We start from the raw sequence: 21,527 nt of genomic DNA, 5'->3' as shown, positions 1-21,527 counted from the left end.
ATAATTTAAATAAAAATTATTTTATATCAAAATAGGTTATGGTCTTTTTAATATAACACTGCAATATGCTTTACAACAAAGACATAGATTTTGGCTGCCAGATAATCTCATAATTAGAACGCTGTCTTTCATTTTTCACGTTAATTATTTACTGACATTATGCACTTAGTTTCCTGGACTTGGGTTATTACATTCACTCCTGTCAAGATGCCTGATTTAAGCAACCAGCTAACACTGTAGAGATAATTACTCTTAGAGATAATTAATTTCCAGGCTTCTGTAACTACATTCACTCCTATTACGATGTCTGATTTAAGCAGCCAGCTAACACACGCCATGTAACACGAATGTGGAACAGAACTATTGGTCCCTTCCACGCCACCCTTTCAGGTCTCCTTTCACATCCTTTATATTCTCTTTTCTATACCCCATGCAGACACCGTCCCTGAAACTTGCCCCCTTTCCTTAAATGGGACGCTCGGCTCACGGTGCCTTTGAAAGGCGCTTCCCTACTCCACCATTGAAAGAAATACATAATCTCTAAATTGCAGCAGCGCTTTGTCGCGGTTACTCAGCATTTGCTGCTGCTGAGCGTAAGGCTACAGCTGCTGCTGAGTGAGCAACTGCTGCTGCTGCTGAGTGAGCAACTGCTGCTGCTGCTGAGTGAGCAACTGCTGCTGCTGCTGAGCGTAAGGCTACAGCTGCTGCTGAGTGAACTACTGGAAGTTGCTGCTGCTGAGCGTAAGGCTGCAGCTGCTGCTGATAATTGAATGTTTTCAACATATACTTGTTTCCTAATTCATTTTTATGCATCTGTCTAATATTCATAATATTCATATGGATAAATTTTCTGATGCCGTTTCGTGCAGAGAATAGTAATGTTTTCCGCGGATGAGGGATCCAACGGACATATTTAGCAATTTATATTCTAGCTGCTTATTTAGTCACACCATTGATGGAGAAATAAACTTTGAATTTCTTAGGTAATAATTTTATGTTAGCTCTATCTAAACTGTAGGTTTAATATAAATTTAAACTCTGGTTTAGTGGAGGTTGAGGCTTCGCTTCAATTAATCGTGGCCGGGCGTGAGAACTCTGTCAGTATAAGCCGTCTTCGTTCGCCCGGCATTAATAGGGAACCGAATATGAAAAGAGCTCGCAATGCGCTAGACAATAAGACTAGGTAATATTGAGGTTTATACGTCCGCAAAATGTGGTTAAGCCTTTAATACTGTGCGTTTATTTCCACGACTGTGGTAGGAATAGCTTAAAGTAGACAAAAAGTGACAGCGAAGTAAGATTAAATAATGTGAATTAAATGAAATGGAAATGAAAGTGACGTTTAATAATAGTTCATTTGGATGCTTATTATTTTATTGGTGATTTTAACTTTTACTTTTTTATATTCTATATGTTTGGAAGTAATTTATGTAGAGTAAAAATTTACACCTAAAAATTTTCTTGCAATCACGCCTCAATGGAAACTAAATTTCCAATCGATATGACATCATTTACTATCACTATCATTTATATCAGACGAACTGTGTATTGCCATTTTTATCAGCAGTCAAATTTAATCGGAAAAATCTGATAAAGAGGAAAATATGCCCATTCTTTAGAATGAGCACAATACTTTATTATTTATAAGTTTTAATAATTGCAAATCTAACAAAAATATTAAAATTATTTTTATACCGATAATCATGATTGCTTACAGTCATTTTACTTTATAATACTTTATCCCTTGAAATTTATGTAGGCTTTAATGTTTAAGATAGCACTCATGACGTTAATCAATTATAATAATAAATATCTCAATAATAAGTTAATAAATAAGATAATAATAGTAGATAAAAACTATCTCAATAATAAATTCAGCAATTTGTTGCTTGGAGTTTGGATCCAGAACGATAATCACGCATCGCTGTCGTTGTTCCGATTGAACACTTACAAGATTTTAATTTCTCGTAGTCCAGCCATGATCTCAACATTTACACTAGCTGGTATGTACCACACCCGGCCTTCACAAAGTAAAAAAAACGCTGTTGTTAGCAATGATTGGGTCATTTATTTAGCTCACTGTGGCGACCAGTGGCGCGTTGAGAAGCTCTATTTTCGCAGCCCGTTGCCATTACAGACAATCCGTCCGAATGTCGTTGCCTGTCTCACGATTTCCCGGAATGTCAGATACATCGATCCTGACTTTGCTCACCTCGTAAATCAATGGCTGAGAACGGGAATATTATTTCTTTTGTTTAGTTCTACTAGGAATTTAAATCTTAGTTTTTCGACTGTTATTATGATAAGTTCAAAAATTTGATAGGCCTTGAGAGGTTGGTGGATGTACTGTAATGATGTAGGGTGAATAAATGTCATGATTAACAGTAATTGACGCAAAAAGGTTCAAATGAATAGATTTGAAATCAATCTAAATATTATTTAATTAGATTTCATTTTTGAGAATTTAGACTCGTGCAATAACTGATGATTAATATCAATAAATCGCGGTCTCCGTGTACGTGAGCTGCCATCGCAGCAGCTCCAGCACCCTGATCTGCATTTTCGACGTCACAGTTCACTGTCTCGTTTATTTTTCTATTTAATTTATCATATATTCTTACTTTAACTGTATTCTCATTTTGACTTTCATGTTCATGTCAAACTTTTACCTTATAAAAATAATTTCATTGATATCCGACAGGCATGAAGAGTGTGGAGAGGCTCCGTTTAAGCCTTCTAATTCACTTCTGATTTAATTTGCTCATTGAAATGCATCGCCTATATCAGAGTTTTTTAAAATTCTAGAACTTCATTTTTTGCACCAACTTTCTGTACTTTTTACTTCGATTATTTCCCTATCGACTTAACTCTGGTTCTATACAATTTTCTCCTATAAACTCGATCTATTAGCAAATTGGTATTACACTGAATACACAGTTTCTGCAACTAAAAATTTTTCAGTTTATCATGAATTATATGCGGTTTTGATAGCTTGCCCATATCCCATATCTCATTGTTTGGAGTTTGATGCACCAGCTGTATTCTGCTTTTTTTATAAATTATAAATTGACTGGTTTACCATTTCTTTCTTCATACACTTCATTAAAAATTCGGCTCAAAAATACAAAGTAAATGCACTTCATCGATTTCATTCTTGTTCTCATCTTATTAAAGATATGCTAAGCTCATTACCTGGCTTTCTTATCGCAAATAATTCTGCATAGTATTGGTAACAGATTATGTAATTGTGCTGCTGATGCAACTGTCCACATGATTAAATTGTGTACATCATTAAATTGTGTCCATGATTAAATTGTGTACATGATTAAATTGTGTCCATAATTAAATTGTGTACATGATTAAATTGTGTCCATAATTAAATTGTGTACATGATTAAATTGTGCAGATGACAATAGTGGCCGAATCAACTCGTGTATTCAATTTCTACTCGACTTTTTATTACTTTTTATTATAATTATTTGTATTGATATATTGGCCTAGTTTTTTATTAAATAATTCGCACCATTTAATATCTAATATATTAAATTTTTGTAAAGCCAGTCATGCTGAATTATACTTATTGAAGTATTGCTTATCAATTTATGAAGTACATGTGATATTTTCGTGCACAATGAATACATAAACACATGTATCATCAGTAAAATATGATTCTAATTTAGTTTTAAAACATTCAACATTGTCAAATAAACTCAAAAACTGAAAAATCTCCCCAGTTCATGCAATATTTTTGGAAAACGTATCCAACTTCCACAAATAATTTTCCTTCGTTGAATCTAGTATAATTGTGTTGAAAAAATTAATTTTATTTAAGTTAAGATTATAGTTACTTTTAAGTTATATTTTTAATTTTTGTGTTGAATTTTCCTACTCCCTTATTAATGGTACCACGAATTCTGATCGTTTTCGAAATTATGAAAGCAAGTTATTAAGTTTAATCAACATCGTCGTTTGCATCTAATTGTCGAGGATAGAAGTCTGATTCTGGGATGCGTACTTGCGCAGGTTTTAATCCAGTAATTTATCTCTCTAGCCAACGCGCATTTAATGAATATTTTCAGGCAAAATTCTTTACAAATTCTTCGCTAAGTAACGATCAAATAATGGTTAGTAATTAGATAATTGGATGCAGATAAGCAGGTCGTAATAATTTTCGATATGACAACGATAACGCTCGATAATAAATAGCGTCGGCTTGAAACGGCCCAAAGTTTACGCCGTCCATCCTAACAGTTTATGAGCGTGTTATAGGCGGCCAACGTATGACCATTGTATGGCCGCTAAAAATTTGGAGATCATTTTTATAGGGTGGACTGTTAAACCTTGTTGTGCCAGATTTATCATCTAATTCAGGTAAGAATAACATTGTGAATGCGGGAACAATTTGTCCGCAGTATGTAGGCTGAGATTGGTGCACTGTTGGCAAATATTTCTTATGCATCAAGCCTATACTAGCTTCCTTGCAAAGCCCTGAACAACAACAATATATTTATGGTCATGTAAAGAGTTATGTTGAAGCTTTGGATGGCTCTTGGCCCAGGCCGATTTTATTTATTGAGAGAGAGTGAGGCCGTACAGATACCCGGTGCGATAGTGTCGGTCCAGCCTATAGTTGATTGTGCCACGACGTCAATGGAAGCAATTCGCCGAGTTTAGTCCTGCACTTTATTTGGGTCTCCCCTCCCGCTAAAAATTCGCCGAGTTTAGTCCGGTACTTTATTTGGGTCTCCTCTCCTGCTAAAATGTTCGCCAAGGAACATCATCGTGCTTAGGCACTTGAACTTCTGAATTTGTTCAAGATGAGCCCTTCAATCGTTCATTTGTTTTTATGATGAAAAATGGACAGATGGTCTGTCCATCTTGGGTCTCACTATGATATGGTCTAAATGTGTTCTTAACCATCCACTAATTCTTTTAATCGTTTGAGATTTTGATTAATTTTTATTACGATTGTTATTATTCTCAAAACCCGAATTATTGTTTTATAGAATATTTCGACAGTACTGCAATAACAGCGTTTTTACTTAACTCAATAAACGGATCTTCTTTTTACATAAGTTTTCAATCAAAATCTCTTCAGTTATTTTGAAGCAGTTAATAAAGCAAAGCAACTTCCTTTGTTTAAGTCCACTAAACACAGTAGCAACAACAAAGGAGTTCACCCCGAAGGTAAGCATAAAGAAACCTCCTTATTCATTTAACTTCATAAGCATTGTTCCAGTTTGATTTATTTGAACAGGAAGTCGTCAATTTAGAGGTTTTATCGTAGAATTTCACGGTGCTAATTGTACGTAGTACAAGCACTGTGTTAATATGCAAAACTGGTCCAGAGGAAACCCTCTAAACCCTATACCGGAACCGCTCATTATGTCACCTCAGTATCATATAGACGTCAACTATGAAAGAAAGAAGCGATATGTTTGTCAAAAATTAGATTTACTTACGTTTGGTTTGTTTTGCCTGGCATCCTGAGCAATAAATTTCTGGCTTACTTCCACTTCCTCTGCCTTTCAACGAGTGGTTAAATTCAACAGGCACTAATAAATCCCCAATTAACAGTGGTGTATACATTTTTTACTTCTCTATATATTATTTTTAATGTCAATAATTAAAAGTGTAAATTCTTAATTCACTGTGCTACCAGGGCCCGTTACTTGGAAACGAGAGAATAGAGTGTATCTTTAACCGTTGAATAATGTATTCATCATTGATGATATCGATAGCCATACAATGGCCAGTGTTTTCTGGCGATAAATCACACATGATTTTCAATGGAAAAGCAATTTCTCGGTCTCAAGAACTGCCAACCCAAGCTACTGTTCTACACTTTTTTTATCCGACAAATTCAGAAGTTTTTTTTAACAGAGGCCAATTGTTAGAACCCATCAATTGAGGAGCAAGTATAATTGGCTCTCATTGAACGCTTGTATTTGTAACTTCCCATTAAGGATATGCAAATGGCCATAAGTCAACATCATTACTACAGTTATCTTCACTGCATCGCTTCTCAGCGTCGTTACATGAACGAATCTCGTAGGCAAATTTCACTTGGCTAAGTTGACTCGTCTTGGGTTAGAACTTCAGCAGACAAGTAAAGAGGATAGCCAGTTTGGTTATAATTGATTTAAGTGGCTATTTGAGGTCCAAATCACACAAAGGCGGTGGCCATGGAGTTTTTGAATGGATAAATACGCTATATGGAACGCAGGAGTGACCAGCCAATAGTAGAGGTAAGTTATATTGTGTTCATTAGACACTCCATTCATTGGATATACCTTTGTATTTGATGTTCGATAATGCGCTTAAGTATTATATTGATACCTTGCTTCTTTTAATGCTGATATGCACTTCTGAAGTGAATGCCTTATTTTTAATTGATCTTAATGTTTGTCAAGACATTAATTTTGTGGTCGATTTTAATTTGTAAAAAGGTCATTGAGATGCAACTGCACGTACGCTTCCTACGATATACATTAAGCTTTGGATCAAGCGTGTTGAATTTCCTTATTACGAGTAAATTTAAGTGAATTATTTATTTATAATTGGTAAAACAAATTGGATCCCAATTCCATATTTAACCGTTTTATACTTAGTTGTTTCTAAATTAATAACCACGCGGTACCGATTGCTGAAAAATACTTGTAAATACTGATATATAATTCGTGAGAATTAAGTCATCAGTGGTGTTTCAGCAACTTTCGTCAAGAGGGACGATATATAAAATCATTTTTCTATACACCATGTCAATATGCAGTCCCGTCTACATACTGAGCGGTTCAAATTTTCATACAGTTCATATTAAAGAATTATCTGTAGGATAATAACATAATTTTCATGGGATATTTTTCATGAAAAGCGTCGATATTAATTGCGGTTGGCGCAGCCCTACCCTGCCGATCGGATGGGAGCGGTTAGCAAATGGCTCCGGTTGGCTTGGAATATCCGGTCTGTACAACCAATGACACCGACTTTATGCTGCAAATGATCAGCCTCGAACCAATTCCAGTTTTGCGGCCGCCGTCATTACGCACGATAGCCTCCTTGCCTCGGTCATTATATCTTGCCAACGCTGCCTATATTTCCATGCAATCGTTCGCCCGCTCATGAGTGACTTTCTATGATTGATTTTCTATTATCAAGAAATTTATTTTCGTGTAGAAGCCTATTTCCAACTGAAAATAATTGCTACTTTGAACATACTAATTTAACCCCCAGTGCATAACCAGCAGAGATTGATTAATGCATAATCATCGCATTTTTTCTGACTATAATCAATCAAATTTTGAATGCCGCTTTAACAGGCAAACAAATATTTTTCGCCATCGAACAAATTAATCGAACTGAAATGTGTTTTATTTCCTGATACTTACTCACATGAGTACCAATCACCCATTTTCAAATAATATTTATTATTTGCTTACAGCTGATGCTAGATAATGATAATAATTTTATATTCATATATTCATAAGGCTTATTTTGAGTGCGTCAAACCGTCAATGACGTCGTGGTCACGACACAACAATTCAAAAGATTTCTGGTTGCCCATAATTAACAAATTCATCAGATGCATTCGTATATTATGAACTATATTCAGAAGCACATAAAATGTTCACAGTGTCTGCATTGCAAACACGACGATAATTAAATAATTATTGAGTCGTCATAACTAATTGTCACGTTACTCATTTTCCTTTTTGAGAGACGCTCAAAACACGTCTACTAAATGTTCACTCAGGAAAATGAATGTCATATTGCTGAAATAGTGACACACTTTCTGCAACCGCACTGCACGTAGCGCTAATAAGCTCTTTTTCCAGTCTAAATTAGGTTAAGATGAGTCACATTATAGAGCAAAAATTGAACCGCTTTTTGAACGAAGTCTCTTAATTTGTACACGAAAAAGCCTGTTCTTGCTGCTACATATAAAATCAAGGCGTCGCGGGTCTGCGGTAAACGTGCGAGAGTAAAAACAGTTTCGCAAAAACGTGTCATGAAGGCAGGTAAAGGGAACTGACAACCATTATGAACACGTCTGGAAAGAGAACAAAAAAGTGCAGTAGCTACAACCGCTCTTCCCTGTATTGGAAAATAGTTTAAAATTTATAACTACATTTCGACCGATGGCCTACGGGTTTTAGGAACATGTGTTATGATAAAAGCATGCAAAGGCCATTTTCTTCATCGCAATATAAATAATATATGGAATGCTATTCTTGCCCAAATGTGATCAAATCAGAAAATTTATTACACGTACATGCACCCATCGGTGTACCTTAATTAGTGCGAATTGCCACATTTCCTATATCTATTGAATTGATCACTCTATCGTACGTGTTCACATTTGCAAGATTCATCGTGCTAGAAATCTACGTGCGCATTTGTCTCATTCCGTTGTAAACGTTCATGCCAAATAGAGCAATGTCCTTGGGTGCGAATGTGACTTCAAAACTTTCCATCTGAGATATTTCCAACTCGAGCATTTTGCAGTCTTCGCGTACGAGCATTTTGTAGTCTTTAAAAAACAAATCTTTGTTGATGAATGCTTTTAAATTTAAGACGCATAAAATTTCCCTGTGTTTGTTTTATAAAGTTCTTTCAGTCGCAAAAATTGATAGGAAAAAAGTAAAATCGAATTTTTAACAGATGGATGGAGTCACTTTCTTATCATAATCATAAAAAACTCATAAATAAATAATAAATCATAAACAAACTCTCAAATTGGCTCTTGCGCATCCTGGCTTTAACCGCATCTATTACAGTTATTTTTGATGAATCACAGAACGCGTTTTACCGGAATTGAAATTTATATGCACAATTATGTGATGTTTTCCTTTTTGCCCTCACTACTTGTATGATGCATGCTGATCACATCACCTGATATACATTTGCATGGATTTACTTCACCACGATATTAGCCTCTATATAACCTAAAAAATCCAATTTCAAATTTTAATTTCGTTACTCCTACCTGGAATTTAAATTTGTACAACTGTGTAAAGTCGACGTAACACTTAGCAGCGGAGGTAGGGCACAATTTAATTAATTCTCTCGTACATGGCAGCGGAGGTGGGGCACAATTTAATTAATTCTCTCGTACATGGCAGCGGAGGTGGGGCACAATTTAATTAATTCTCTCGTACATGGCAGCGGAGGTAGGGCACAATTTAATTACACACCTTGTGACACCAAAGATGGAGTAGCCGTCGATCGCGCAGTTCGCTTGACGCGCTTGCCTTTATTTCCCTGTTGGGAATTATTTCCGGCTTGTCGTTGGCCATCAATGATGCGACTTTATCTTCAAACTTTGTTTAATTTACACAAGTTTCTTGCGTAAAAATCTTGAGGGAAATTCATTGGCCCTCAGATTTAGCCCGGTTCAATAATCATTTGACAATCATCTACGTTTTGAATTTCAATCGCTTAAAAATGGTCTCTTCTCCATCTATATCCGTTTTTAGTGCATTTTCTCATTTATGGAAAAATGCACTATTGTGCTTGCCATGTCCGTCTGTCCGTCCGAATGTCCATCCGTGACTTCACGTTTTCGTTGACGAGAAAATGCGCTCTCTGTCACTCACTGCAGTGAGTACTGAGTTATATTTTTTTTAAATAGGTTTCCTGAGAAGAAATGTTCTCGCAGCTTGATAAATACGTCACAAAGTACTGAATTTTTCCGGGTATGTTCGTGGTGACATTTATTAATTAACCTCTGCAATTCATAGATTGGATTATTGTATATTGAAGTGAAAACTTGGTTTTACCGTTTGTGGTCATTTCCGCCACCTATGTAGAGTGAAATACATGAAGAATTAAACAAAGTATTTCTCAACGATACACTCTGACTCAGTTTTCCTCTCACTTTCAATAAGGCAATCATTCATGAGACATGAATTTCCTTCCCCGAGCACCTGGCAATGATGTCATTTCTAAGAAAATAAACTCGACGAAAAAGATAAAGCCCTCCATCGGCCATCTTGTGAACAACAAAATACAGCTAAGAATTTCAATTGTACCTGGCAAGCCGATATCATATATATCAAATTTAAAACCAATTTCAAATCCTGAGCCGCTGCCAGGTTTTATAACCTCAAGTAAAATTCCGCATCCTGAGATTCACGAAAAAACGTCCAGATTTTAATAGAAGTTTTGTCCTTTCTCTGTCCATTAATTTGGATTTTGCCTTCAGAATCATGTTGATAATTCAACCACTGTTTCAATGCTACATGAACCACAAGTTTCATTTCTACTTTGGGTATATCATAATTTTGCCGTCGCAATTTTTAATCAAGGCATCAATTTTTATGTTTTCTGACCGAATTAATCAGTGTAAATCCTAAAAACATAATTAATATGTGAATTTAAGACAGCATGTTTGCCAATCATATTTTTTGGATTCTTGAAGCACCTTATACTTAATGATATATAATCAAAAATAAATGACCCTTACTTACAAAAAGGTTCGAACTTCAACAAAAATTCATGCAACATAGATCACCAAATTTTAATATCGACCTCAATACATAGAACATGCTTACTGCAAAAGATATATTCTGTATTTATTGCCAATTAATTTCTTTTTCTCGCGATAGGTACTTTTTATATTTAGTATAATATTATTTTACTTTTTTAATTAATACTATAAATTTTAATTTTTAAATTAAACTCACCAGGGGCTTGCGTTCCATGCTGGGCAGAGAATGCAGTAAGAAGAGAGGGTAGCTCAACGTATCCAGGTTTCTTAGCTAAAAAAATTCTATTCATCGATCAATTTTATCTTCACAATAATGTGAACGATCTTAAATTATTTTCGTTATAATTTGAACGATAATATATTATCTACACTTACTTGTGAATGACCAAATTTTATTATTATAAAAAAGATTTATTTTTTAGTAAAAAATTTATTTCCACTTATTATTAAACGATCAGATAACATTTTCACTGAATTGTAAATGGTAAAATCTTATCTTCACGCGTTCAAATAAATATTATTCTCGCTGCATCGAGTTGAAATTCAGAACTTTGTTAATCCTATTACTGAATATTTCTTTTTCGTTAAAAAATTTTTTTCGATTGTTCAGATGAGACCGCAAATAGACACAAAAAATTTGCATAACCAATTGTATTAAATCAGCTTTGAAATGTGTATATCTCATCGAAAATAGATAAAAAAATGTTAATTGAAAATTAGATCAGTACAAATTTCACATGATATATTAAATAAATTTTAATGTAATAGAAACTCCCAGGGATCATAATTGATCCTTTATTGTAAAAAAGAAGCATTACATGATTTTCGAATTGCAATATTGCTGTTACTTTGATATTTTAAAATATTACCTGACCCAGCTGGTTAAAAGTTTAAATTTAACTCAAGTTCACTCGTTGCTAATTTTTTTTAATTAGAGATGTTACAAATGATACGATTAGATACTTGTGGGATATCATCTTTTGGATCATTATAAAATGATTTAAGATATACGAGCAACATCGCGGATTTCAAATTTCTTAACTTGAAAAACAATGCTCGAATTTTTTTTAAATTTGATATACTCGAATTCACGCGTAAAAATTTTAGTTCGTCTATGCGTTACATAATAAATAACTCCCAATGCTTAATTTTTCATTTTAGATAAAGCGGATTTTCATAGATAAAAATTACCAACCCAGTAACATTTAAAAAAATCCGGCACAGATATTTTTTTGCCTCTAAATTTATAATTATTTTCTGACTGCATTAGAACGATAAAAATATCACATGTCTTCTCTGACATCTAATAAAAACTAACATAAAGTTCATGTCATTTAATTGATAGATTCTTAATTAATTAATTGTGAAATTTTTAATTTTCTTGTTAATTCTCATGATAATTCGAATAAAATTTGAAGGTCATCATATCCATAGTGTAAATTTCACATCACATTCCGGTTAAAAATTTCACGTTTCATTGAGAGAAAATTGCAATACTTTAGCAAACCGTGTTCACTTATAAATAATTTTATGTCCAAATAGTAAGAGTTTACTCGATATTTGGAAAACTTTTATGAAAGCTCATTCGTTAGAAATGAGTTTACATCAACAAATTCGATAGCTTTTCAGCAACTTCAAAGACATCGAATTTCAATTCTAGTTGATCGATACAAAAATACCTTCTTTATATATCTCTGCACCAGCACTAACTTTTGGGCATAATTCAATCATAATTAAATTTTAACATTATTTAATGACAAAATTACTGGAAACCGAAGTCGTTTCTTAACTCACAAACAATTGCGTGAACCAAAGTACTCTACTTAAAAGACTTGAAAATGATCATTTGTACTCATTTTCCTCTGGTTCTTCACACCCGCAATTCCAAGTATTTAAGCACATTCCTGAAGCGACCGCTTAACAGTGGCGTTCACCGCACTCATAAACCACTTCAAACTCGCCAGGTTCATAACACAAGACAACAACGACAACGCGGCGACGGCGTTCGATCAGACTGAAATCAAGGTACGGGGCAGAGTGTGCTCGTCGCACCCTGTAGGTAATGCTGCTTTGCAACATCAACTGCTAAGCCTGTGATGGCTGGACTACCATAGTGCTGCTTAACTAGCGTCAGCAGCAGCAGCAGCAGCGGCAGCTGCGCCACTTATATTCATTCCAGTTGGTCTCATGCACCTCTGCCAAACGGCAGCTCTGTATAGCTTAGACTGGACGGCTTGACGAAAGCAGCACACGTATGTTATCGACGCTGCTCGGCTAGGCCGCTCGACACTCGCACGCATTCACATGAAATATCAGCTTCGGGTGGCCGACGGCTGATCGCCTTTAATTTTTGCACGGGATTTCGATGGTGTTGGATTCTTATGCCTTTTTCTTTTGTTCTACCCATACTGACAAAGTTTTTTTATAGGCTTTTTGAGTAGACTGTGTCGATATAGTTGATGGTTTTTCTGCATTAACTCATAGCTCTACTCAACTGATTCTAATACTCACTATACTTGACCTTCGGCTTTTTGGTAGCCGCTAGCAAGTAAGCGATCGATAAGTTAGTTTCAATTGTTTTTGTTTTAAAATAATTTTCTTGTCGTTTTTTTGCATTAGTTGCATCCTGACTCTAATTTTTTCATCCACGGACACATTAGATATCTATTGTTACTTTTTAAGGCAAGTCGTAAGCTTTATTCAGACATCGCTATCAGTATAAACTTTATTACAATTCAGGCATTTATTGTACGGGATGAACAATCTGATGTCTTAACGACATTCTATTTTATTGTGAAATTTTTTATTATATTATTGATTGCGGGAACAGAGATTGCTATGCCGGTTTCAAAAAATTTCGAGTGAACTTTACCTTGCAAATTTAGTTTATGCAAAATAAATGATTAATTTGTTATCACAAAAACAATACAAAAAGCTCAATTATCTACAATTAAATAGAGCTGATTTACAGCTTCAATTTCTATTTTGTGTATTACCAATCACAGCTACGGTGTAGCAGTCTTTTTGTCGGTAAAATGCTTACAAATTTCTACAAAACTTATTATTCACATCACGTATGTATAATAATAATTTGTATAATTTGTGGCCTAACCTTTGGAACTTTAGTCAGTGCGATGACTTGAAATAAATCAATGCTCTATTTTTCCATTCATTTCGTCAATTATTCTCGATTAGTTTGGACAATATTCAGAATCGTAGTTATATAGCTGACCTTTAAATTCAATATTATTTTCTGGATGCTTATAATTTTATACGAAAATAATAAAGGTTTTTGTACGCATTTTAAAAATTATACACTTCTGTAATATATTGCGTCAATTCCTATGTCCTCATTTCCGATCTATGCGATTTAGGCTAAAATATGCCAATATTAACAATCACAAATTTAGCTAATACTAAAATGAAGTATGCACGTGCGTCACCCTTCAATAACAATTTAGTAAACATCGGTAATCCGAAAAATTATATTAATGATTTAAACTTAAGAAAAAATTTACCGAACAGTGCCTTGAATCCATTTACTATTTTATTAGTAATTATGGCCGAACTGATGTTTAAAAAAAACTGATGAAATGGAAAAACTGGAACTGATGTTTAAAAAAAACTTCGTAGAAGTCTGACTGATGTTTCCATAAATTCTTAGTGAAGATCAAATGATGTTAAAGTTTATGGCCGGAATCCAACTTTTTTTTAAGGAAAAACACTGTTTCGACAGCAGTTTTATGAAACTTGGTTTCCGTAAGCCAAGAATTTTTTTGGTGTAGGTTTCTCGAATTCCGGTTACGAGCCTGATGAAAAAAATCCCCCTGGCCGTATCATGGCGCGGCGGCCATCACTTCATTACATTAATTTGTGCGGATGAACAAAAAGGCCTACAAGAGTCATTAATAAGCCTCATAATTGGTAGCTTTGAGGGCTTGTTGACATGCACTTCATCATGCAATATCTACGATGAATTGATGCGCTCAATACGCACCAAAACTTCTCTAAATATTTGTACAAAAATTAAAACTCGCTTTGCAATTTTTGCGGTAAATTTTCTACGTTTTTATCGAGTAAACTTAAAATCGTTGCGAAGATTTCTTCGAAATTTATACGGCCTGTAATATCTCTTCCAAATTACTGTGATTAAACACTAGATAAAGTTCCTCTGGAAATGAAAGTCCATTTTGTGTATTGCCTACAAAAACATCAACCGCCTAGTATAATTTTAGTGCAATAAATACGGCGCTGTAGAGCGTACCATACAGTGTATATTTTCATCATTGAAACTAAGCGAAAATTTCTCGTTTTATTGTCTGCGTAAACCTCGCGATTTCTGTGTTATAAATATCTAAATATCTGAAAAATTAACGAAATGGATTGAAATAACTGTCTAAATACTGAAATTTATCCTTTCAGTATCCATATAGATATAGAAAATTATCCATTGACGTGTTTAATTGATCCGAAACATTTTAAACTTCTTTAACTTTAAAAAGGGACATGATAAACACAATAGTAAGTGAGGAAAGATGATATTTGTGCCTCAAAATCTTATGAGGCCAAATATCCCCGATTATTTTATTTATTTGCTGTATTCTTGCCCTGCATATGGGTGACTATATATATGTATTCCTCTCATTGGTTTTGACTTAAGCGTTTCTGCCTCAGTTTGTCATAAGTTCAATAGATTATAGTCACAATTATTTTGATGATTTAGCTATATACTTAGCGGAAATATCAGTTCAGGATAAAGTTATCTGCCTCTTTTTCTTAAAACATTCACTGTACTCTCAAAATCATTTTTAATATATACATTAGAATCTAATATCAAGATTTTTTACATTTTTTAGTATTGTAAAACATCCAGATGGCGAATAATGTTAAATATAATACCATTATTAAAAATGGAATAATACATAATCAGAATTATACTGAATAATGAATTACTATAATGCCCTTATTATTAATGGAATGCAATGCAAGAGTATAATTTCAAAATTTTCCCCAGAGGACACTCCCAATTTCCTTGTATATTCAATTGCAGTAGTGTATATATTATAATTGTTTATAACACTATTTCATGCAAGCCTAAAGCTATGAGTCAGTCTAAAAAACACATTTATGATGTTAGGAAAATGAGTATAATTATTTAATTCATTTCGTGTGTTTTCTTCTATATATGCAGGATCAAAAGTATCGCCTGTGTTTATATAGAACGAAAATGATTCCTTCTCCTTCAATTAAATCTAGTTTAATCTTACTCAAATTATTATGAGTAAGCTCAATATATACTGTAGTAATTATATATCAATATTATGTTATTGCATAACCTGGCACATGGTGTGTTAGTTTTAATACTGATAAAAAGTTATACGTGAGCTTGCTATCATAGTACGAACATATTTATTTTGTAACGAAACTGTTAAATTCGAACGGATTACATATGAGCTCTTTTTTCAAAGCTATTTGATCAAATAAATACACGTATAAGAAATTTGTGAAGCGAATAGTTAGAGTATTCATCGACATTTTACTACAATACATGATGCAACTATTATATGCGATTTGTTATTAAGTGTATTAAAAATTTTTCTTAAAATTGCTAGTGTTGCAGTATCACTGCTTCTTTCCATTAATTTCTGTTCTAATAATCTGATCCTATATGAACACAATCAGTATTATCTTGATATTTTTTTGTGTTGCTGTTAGCGACTCAATTATTACTTTAGTGTATAGTATATATATAATTTCGTAATCAGTTTACACACCTGAATAGTTGTAATATTTATTATGAAACGATATTTTGGAAATAAAATTTATACGTTTATCATAGTTGAAGTTTTAATGCGAATTTATTTACTTTCATTTAATGATGCATATCCTTTAAGTGTTGGAAATTAGAGTTACATTTTGAACAAGTTTTTTATCCTAAATATTTAACCAGAATGTTTTAATTTTAAGTCGCAACTTTTATGTTGGAAAATAATTACCTCGTTGAAGGATTACTTAACCAATTTGAAATTCGAATAGAATAGAAGGATGTTATTGACCATTACCCTTCCATCCTGTTAAGAAGATGGTCCTATCTGCCGGTATTTGTTTCTATCTTATTTCTGCATTCATATTTGTTTGACATATATAAGAACAAATATATGAGCTGTTTGACATATATAACGACAAATATATGAGCTGTATAAAAATATTTTATACTCACAAGCGAAGTGCCCCTGTGATCGGACGGGTAGAGCTCCGTCCTCGCCGCCAGGTTCAGGTCAGTAAGCATCATTGGTGAAATTTCTTGTCCGTGTTCACGCTGCGATCCGCGAGCGAATTCACTTTCGATGAAAATCAAGGCACTCAAAATTTCGAAGCCTGCCTCAATAACGAAGTTTAGTAAGTAAGCTTACGCGCTCGTAGAAGTTTCAGCAAATTACCGATAGGTACTTAAGCAATTTCATGAAAATGTCCTCTGTGGCTGTGAAAAATATCACCGGCGGTTGAATTATCATTGGATTGAAATGATTTTCAACTTGGTTCGAGATGTATGGATATTATCGAAAAACGAGTGGGTCAAAGAAGAGGTCAAAAGTGTAATGAGTGGGGTTCGTCCCGTGATTACAGTTGTTAGGTTGCTTGATTACCAAGTGGTGTTCGCAATCACCATACTTAGGCATCGACAATGGTACCACGACAACCACACCACTGAAGCTACACTGATCGCCAACAACTTATTACCCCTCGGCCACGGTCGCTGGGAGGAACCAAGGCCCAAAAGGCGGAACAGCTCTGCAGGAGGCGGGAATATGTGTTAGAAAGGCTGGACTAGACTTGGCCATCTAGCCTTTCATTCATGGAAGAGTAGTATTGCAAAATTTTTAATATTAATTCAAATTTTAAGACATTTTAAGTTTAGTAATCCTTTACTTGTAAAAGCGTATTTATTGATGCTATAGTTTGTTTATAACAAAACTCCGAAACGATTTTATGGTTTAAATTTAAGATTTTTCTCTGAAATTAAATTAAAATAGCTAACCTGTAAACATGAGTTTGAAAGGGAGGAGTTCCTCGTGAAGAGGTTGGCATGGTTTGCAGTTTTCGAAGGATTTGCGACGAGCGTCTCTGCCGAACTTTGGGAGGAGTTGAAGATGATAATGTCAGAGATTGGATGCAGATTGTGTCGTACTGGTCAAGAGGGAGGGAATGTTACAAGAAAAAACATAGATTTAGTTGATGAAGGCGGAGTTTGCGGTCATCAGTTTAAGAACTCTAGCAAGCGAGCTTTTGACCAGCTCGAATTTTAGGCATATGGCAATAGTCAAGACTTCTTGGTGACCACAACTTCACTTATGCATCATAATTGACTGTCCTTTAAGGCAATTTCTACGGACGACCTCGACCACAAACCGGCCGCCAGCATGGCCACATTCTGATCAAAATTGTGGTGTTTGGTGATCTGCAGATTAGATGATATAATGACCTTAAAAACGAAACAGGGTCCGGGCATTATGCTAAATTAAGCCGAGGTACCAAATCTCGATAATAAGTCAGCGCTACATGCTGCTCCACTTTTTATTCAAGCCACAACGCGAGGGAAGATAAAATTTACAGTTCCGACGTTGCTTCAATTTTCATTACAGGATATGATAGGAATCGAGCACAGCAACATGGGCGCTACGGTGCGAAGAAATATCATGTTTGCAATCAATTATTTGTCATATTTTAGTTACAAGCTAAATTACGCCGGAAGCGTGGTTTCGAACATAATATATTGTAAATAATAAAATATTCTATTTTCATGCTGTTACGTTAACATAGACGAATACGAACAGTACGAGTACGTATTCGTCTATGTACGAATACGAATAATTCAGGGGAGATTTAAATGAAAATAAATATTGTTTATAACATGATTTGGAACGTGAATAAACGTATTGTTGAATAAACGTTTCATGTGAATAAACGTATTGTTTATTCACATGATTTAGATATTATTGATCTGATTATCTTTTTCTTACTTAAGATAAAAGTTCACCAAACTGGTTTTCATGCAAATGAATAGATTGTTTAGTCCAAACATGCGTATAATTAAGTGCATCAAGAAACGCTTTTGACGGAATGTCCATGTTCTACACTTGATTAAATTTTAATTATTTAAAATCAGTTTCATTCATTATATTAATTTACAGACAACAACAGTTCACAACAATAGATTATAGGGTCACGTTAATTACATGCACATAAGCTTCTTGAACAATTTTTTCGACCGACGCTTCCAAACGTAGAATTAATGGTCTTATATGTTGGTATAGGAATTCTTTTAAACATCAAAGCTTCAACCTATACGTATATGTTAGCTAAAACTTTTAGCGCTCGCTATGATCGCATTTTTCTCATGTCGATCTTCAGTCTATTACCGCTCTTTACTTAATTCAATCTAAATGTCCACCTTGAATCATTTTAACTTTTATTCATTAATATTGCACGTATGATAGTTCCTCATGCAGCATTCCTGCCTTGATTAGTTTCGTGCACCAAAAAATCAATTTCAAATTGAAACATTTCAACGTAGATTCATTGATTAAATCTTTAATAGTTTCTAAGTATGATTTCGGTACTGGGAAAATGCTGATTATTTGCGCGGATTGTCCGGATGGTTCTTAATATAGTCGTGCACAGCATATACAGTATATCTACTATATGTATACGAGCATTGACGCCATCTTCGAAATCACTGATATTATTTACGTTTTAAATATTTCTAGTATTCTAAATATCCTAGTGTTCAAACTATTACAGACTTCCAAATTAAGTAAGTTAGTGCCTGTCTTTTCAACATTTCAACATAAAATCAACCTACAGCTGTAATGTATTGCGCATATCTGCACACATATGACAGAATAAAGGCCGTCGAAGAAATAACCAAGTTTTTTCGATGTTTCTCTACTCCTAAATATTACCTTCATGTATATATTTCTGAAATTTTAATTTACCTTTTCAGCTGCATTTATTAAGGTTGATTTTATAGTGAGTTTCATATTTCTTGATGATGAATTTGGTAGACTTAACTAACACAATCATTTTTCATCATTCATTTCACTATCTCATGCCTGGGATGATTGAAGTACAAAGGGTATATAAGAATTAAACTCGCCTCCATAAACGCCTAGCTACTAAACATTTCATTTTATTTTATTTTCCAAATTAACAGTTGCTCATTATTCACGTAAGTTTAACTATATCTTTTAAGTAAATACTATTTGATCGGAATATGTTTTTCTTGGCAATCAGCACTGCGATATACGTAGTGTGAGTCGCTATATATATTTAGTGAAAATCAGGCTTTCTATTTTGAATATTTCATCAAATAAATTAACCTCGTCCATCATTGTATTGAAAATGTTATGTGACATTAATCATTTCTCTGCTAAATCTTATTTGCTGAACACAATCTTACTTCCATTTCCTATCACAAATGACTATATAGCTACGCGTTGAAATTTATTATGAAAATCTCGTAATGTTATCAAAATTTTTAAAAATCCTCCGAAACCACCGTAAATGAAATAAAAGCTTTTAAATAATGAAAAATTCTCTACCATAAAATTAATTGAATAGTTTTTGCAATTTTTTGAAAATTTCACGAAATTTTTGTAAGACTGTCAATCGCATAAGAGTTAAGAAACGAAATTTATAGGCTGAAATCTGGAGTTGCTTTCAACAAGCGTTGCATAGTCAAGTTTATAAAAAAACGTTTGGCATGACTTTAGCATCAGTACAAGGTGGGGTATTGCTGCTAGACGAAAAGACAAATTTTTGTTCTCTGATTATTTATTTCATTGTATGTTTTGCATTATATTTTTCCGTTACTTTTTTTGCCACTAACTTAAGCGTTGTTGCGGCACGCGTGCTACCACAATGTCTACATGGCGACCACCCCACAAAGCCTAGCTTATATGATCTGCTAGCTTCGGTAGTATGGTGAACTAGAAAAAAAAACAGTGATAAGAAGGAAAATATTCGGAAAAAATAATGTGATATGATTATTGGAATATTATCTCTACAAAAAAATATTTCACCAGCATAAATTAGCAGAACAGAATATAAATTCTAAAGCAAGGAGAATATTTGTTTTGCAAAATATCAATTTAAATAATCAATATTAAATGTCAAGTAAAATGAAAAATTAAAATAAATTAGAGAAAGTACTTTGTTCACGTATACATCATAACGATTATTGTATTTTTTTATTTCCGCTATAAAAATCTCTTGACATTTTCTGTCATGCATCTGCAGCAGTATAGTCTTCATCTTCGTACTTTCACTGCTTACATATTATGAAACAATAAAATCTGTAACAATTTAACCTCACTGCACTGATAGTCATTTTTCGACCTACCCGTTACCATTTTCTAGATATTAAGTCAGGCCAATAATTTGAGTCTTATCTCACTACATCGTTACGTCGCTGTAATTGAAAATCTATGCCATGACAAGCGTAAGTTTACGACTGTCTTATCATCAATTATCAATAGTTCGGTTTGTGTCAACGGTGCTATCAACAAACTGGTCTGGGAGTCTCCCACGCGTCACAAATCAATCAATTACAAAGCATCCGCGTTGTATCTAAAGCCAAACTATAACCCGCATTTGGCCAGCGTTCGTCAATGGGACTATGAATTTAATGGTTCATTTCACCCACGTTTTTGTCACGCTTGTTTTTGATCCTATTTTGTTCCCCTTCTGCAGTGAGTCGTCTTCGTCTAAACAGATTTTTTCCGAAACTACTTCATGGTTTATGTTGACTATTTCATCGTAATTCATTTACATCAGCAGGGCAATGGAAAATTTTCGTTCTCTAAAAAATTTCATAGAGTTTCAGACTGCTTCACTCAGTGTGACATGAAAATTCAATGAAATATAATAAGATGTGTGCAGGTTAGCACAGCCCATTGAAACTAACTAAACTAAACTAAACTAAACTAGAGAAGAGTTTAGAGAACTAAAAATTAGAGAAATCCTGATACGATTAACT

The 21,527-nt window shown here is 34.0% G+C and overlaps 1 protein-coding gene across 8 annotated transcripts in view; it reads right to left on the bottom strand.

Annotated features, from left to right (window-relative positions):
• Window positions 1-17,208, bottom strand: part of LOC108671797 (transcription factor Sp9) — a 60,207-nt gene extending 42,999 nt beyond the window's left edge. For 7 of the 8 annotated variants that reach the window (XR_001930845.2, XR_001930844.2, XM_018159392.2 and 4 more), the window contains exon 1: window positions 16,710-17,208. Coding sequence is in view for 5 of the 8 variants with exons in the window: in XM_018159392.2 (XP_018014881.1) it covers window positions 16,710-16,781 (72 nt within the window). In the remaining 3 variants the exon portion in view is untranslated. Of the gene's footprint in view, window positions 1-10,685; window positions 11,103-16,709 lie in introns of those variants that run through there. The other variant, XR_007156904.1, reaches the window with a different exon arrangement.
• Window positions 17,209-21,527: the final 4,319 nt, after the last annotated feature.

Source organism: Hyalella azteca, unplaced genomic scaffold (genome assembly GCF_000764305.2).
Source record: "Hyalella azteca isolate HAZT.00-mixed unplaced genomic scaffold, Hazt_2.0.2 contig9858, whole genome shotgun sequence".
Lineage (NCBI taxonomy): Eukaryota > Metazoa > Arthropoda > Malacostraca > Amphipoda > Hyalellidae > Hyalella > Hyalella azteca.
The sequence above is the reverse complement of the archived record's forward strand: the minus strand, read 5'-3'. Positions and strand labels throughout refer to the sequence as shown.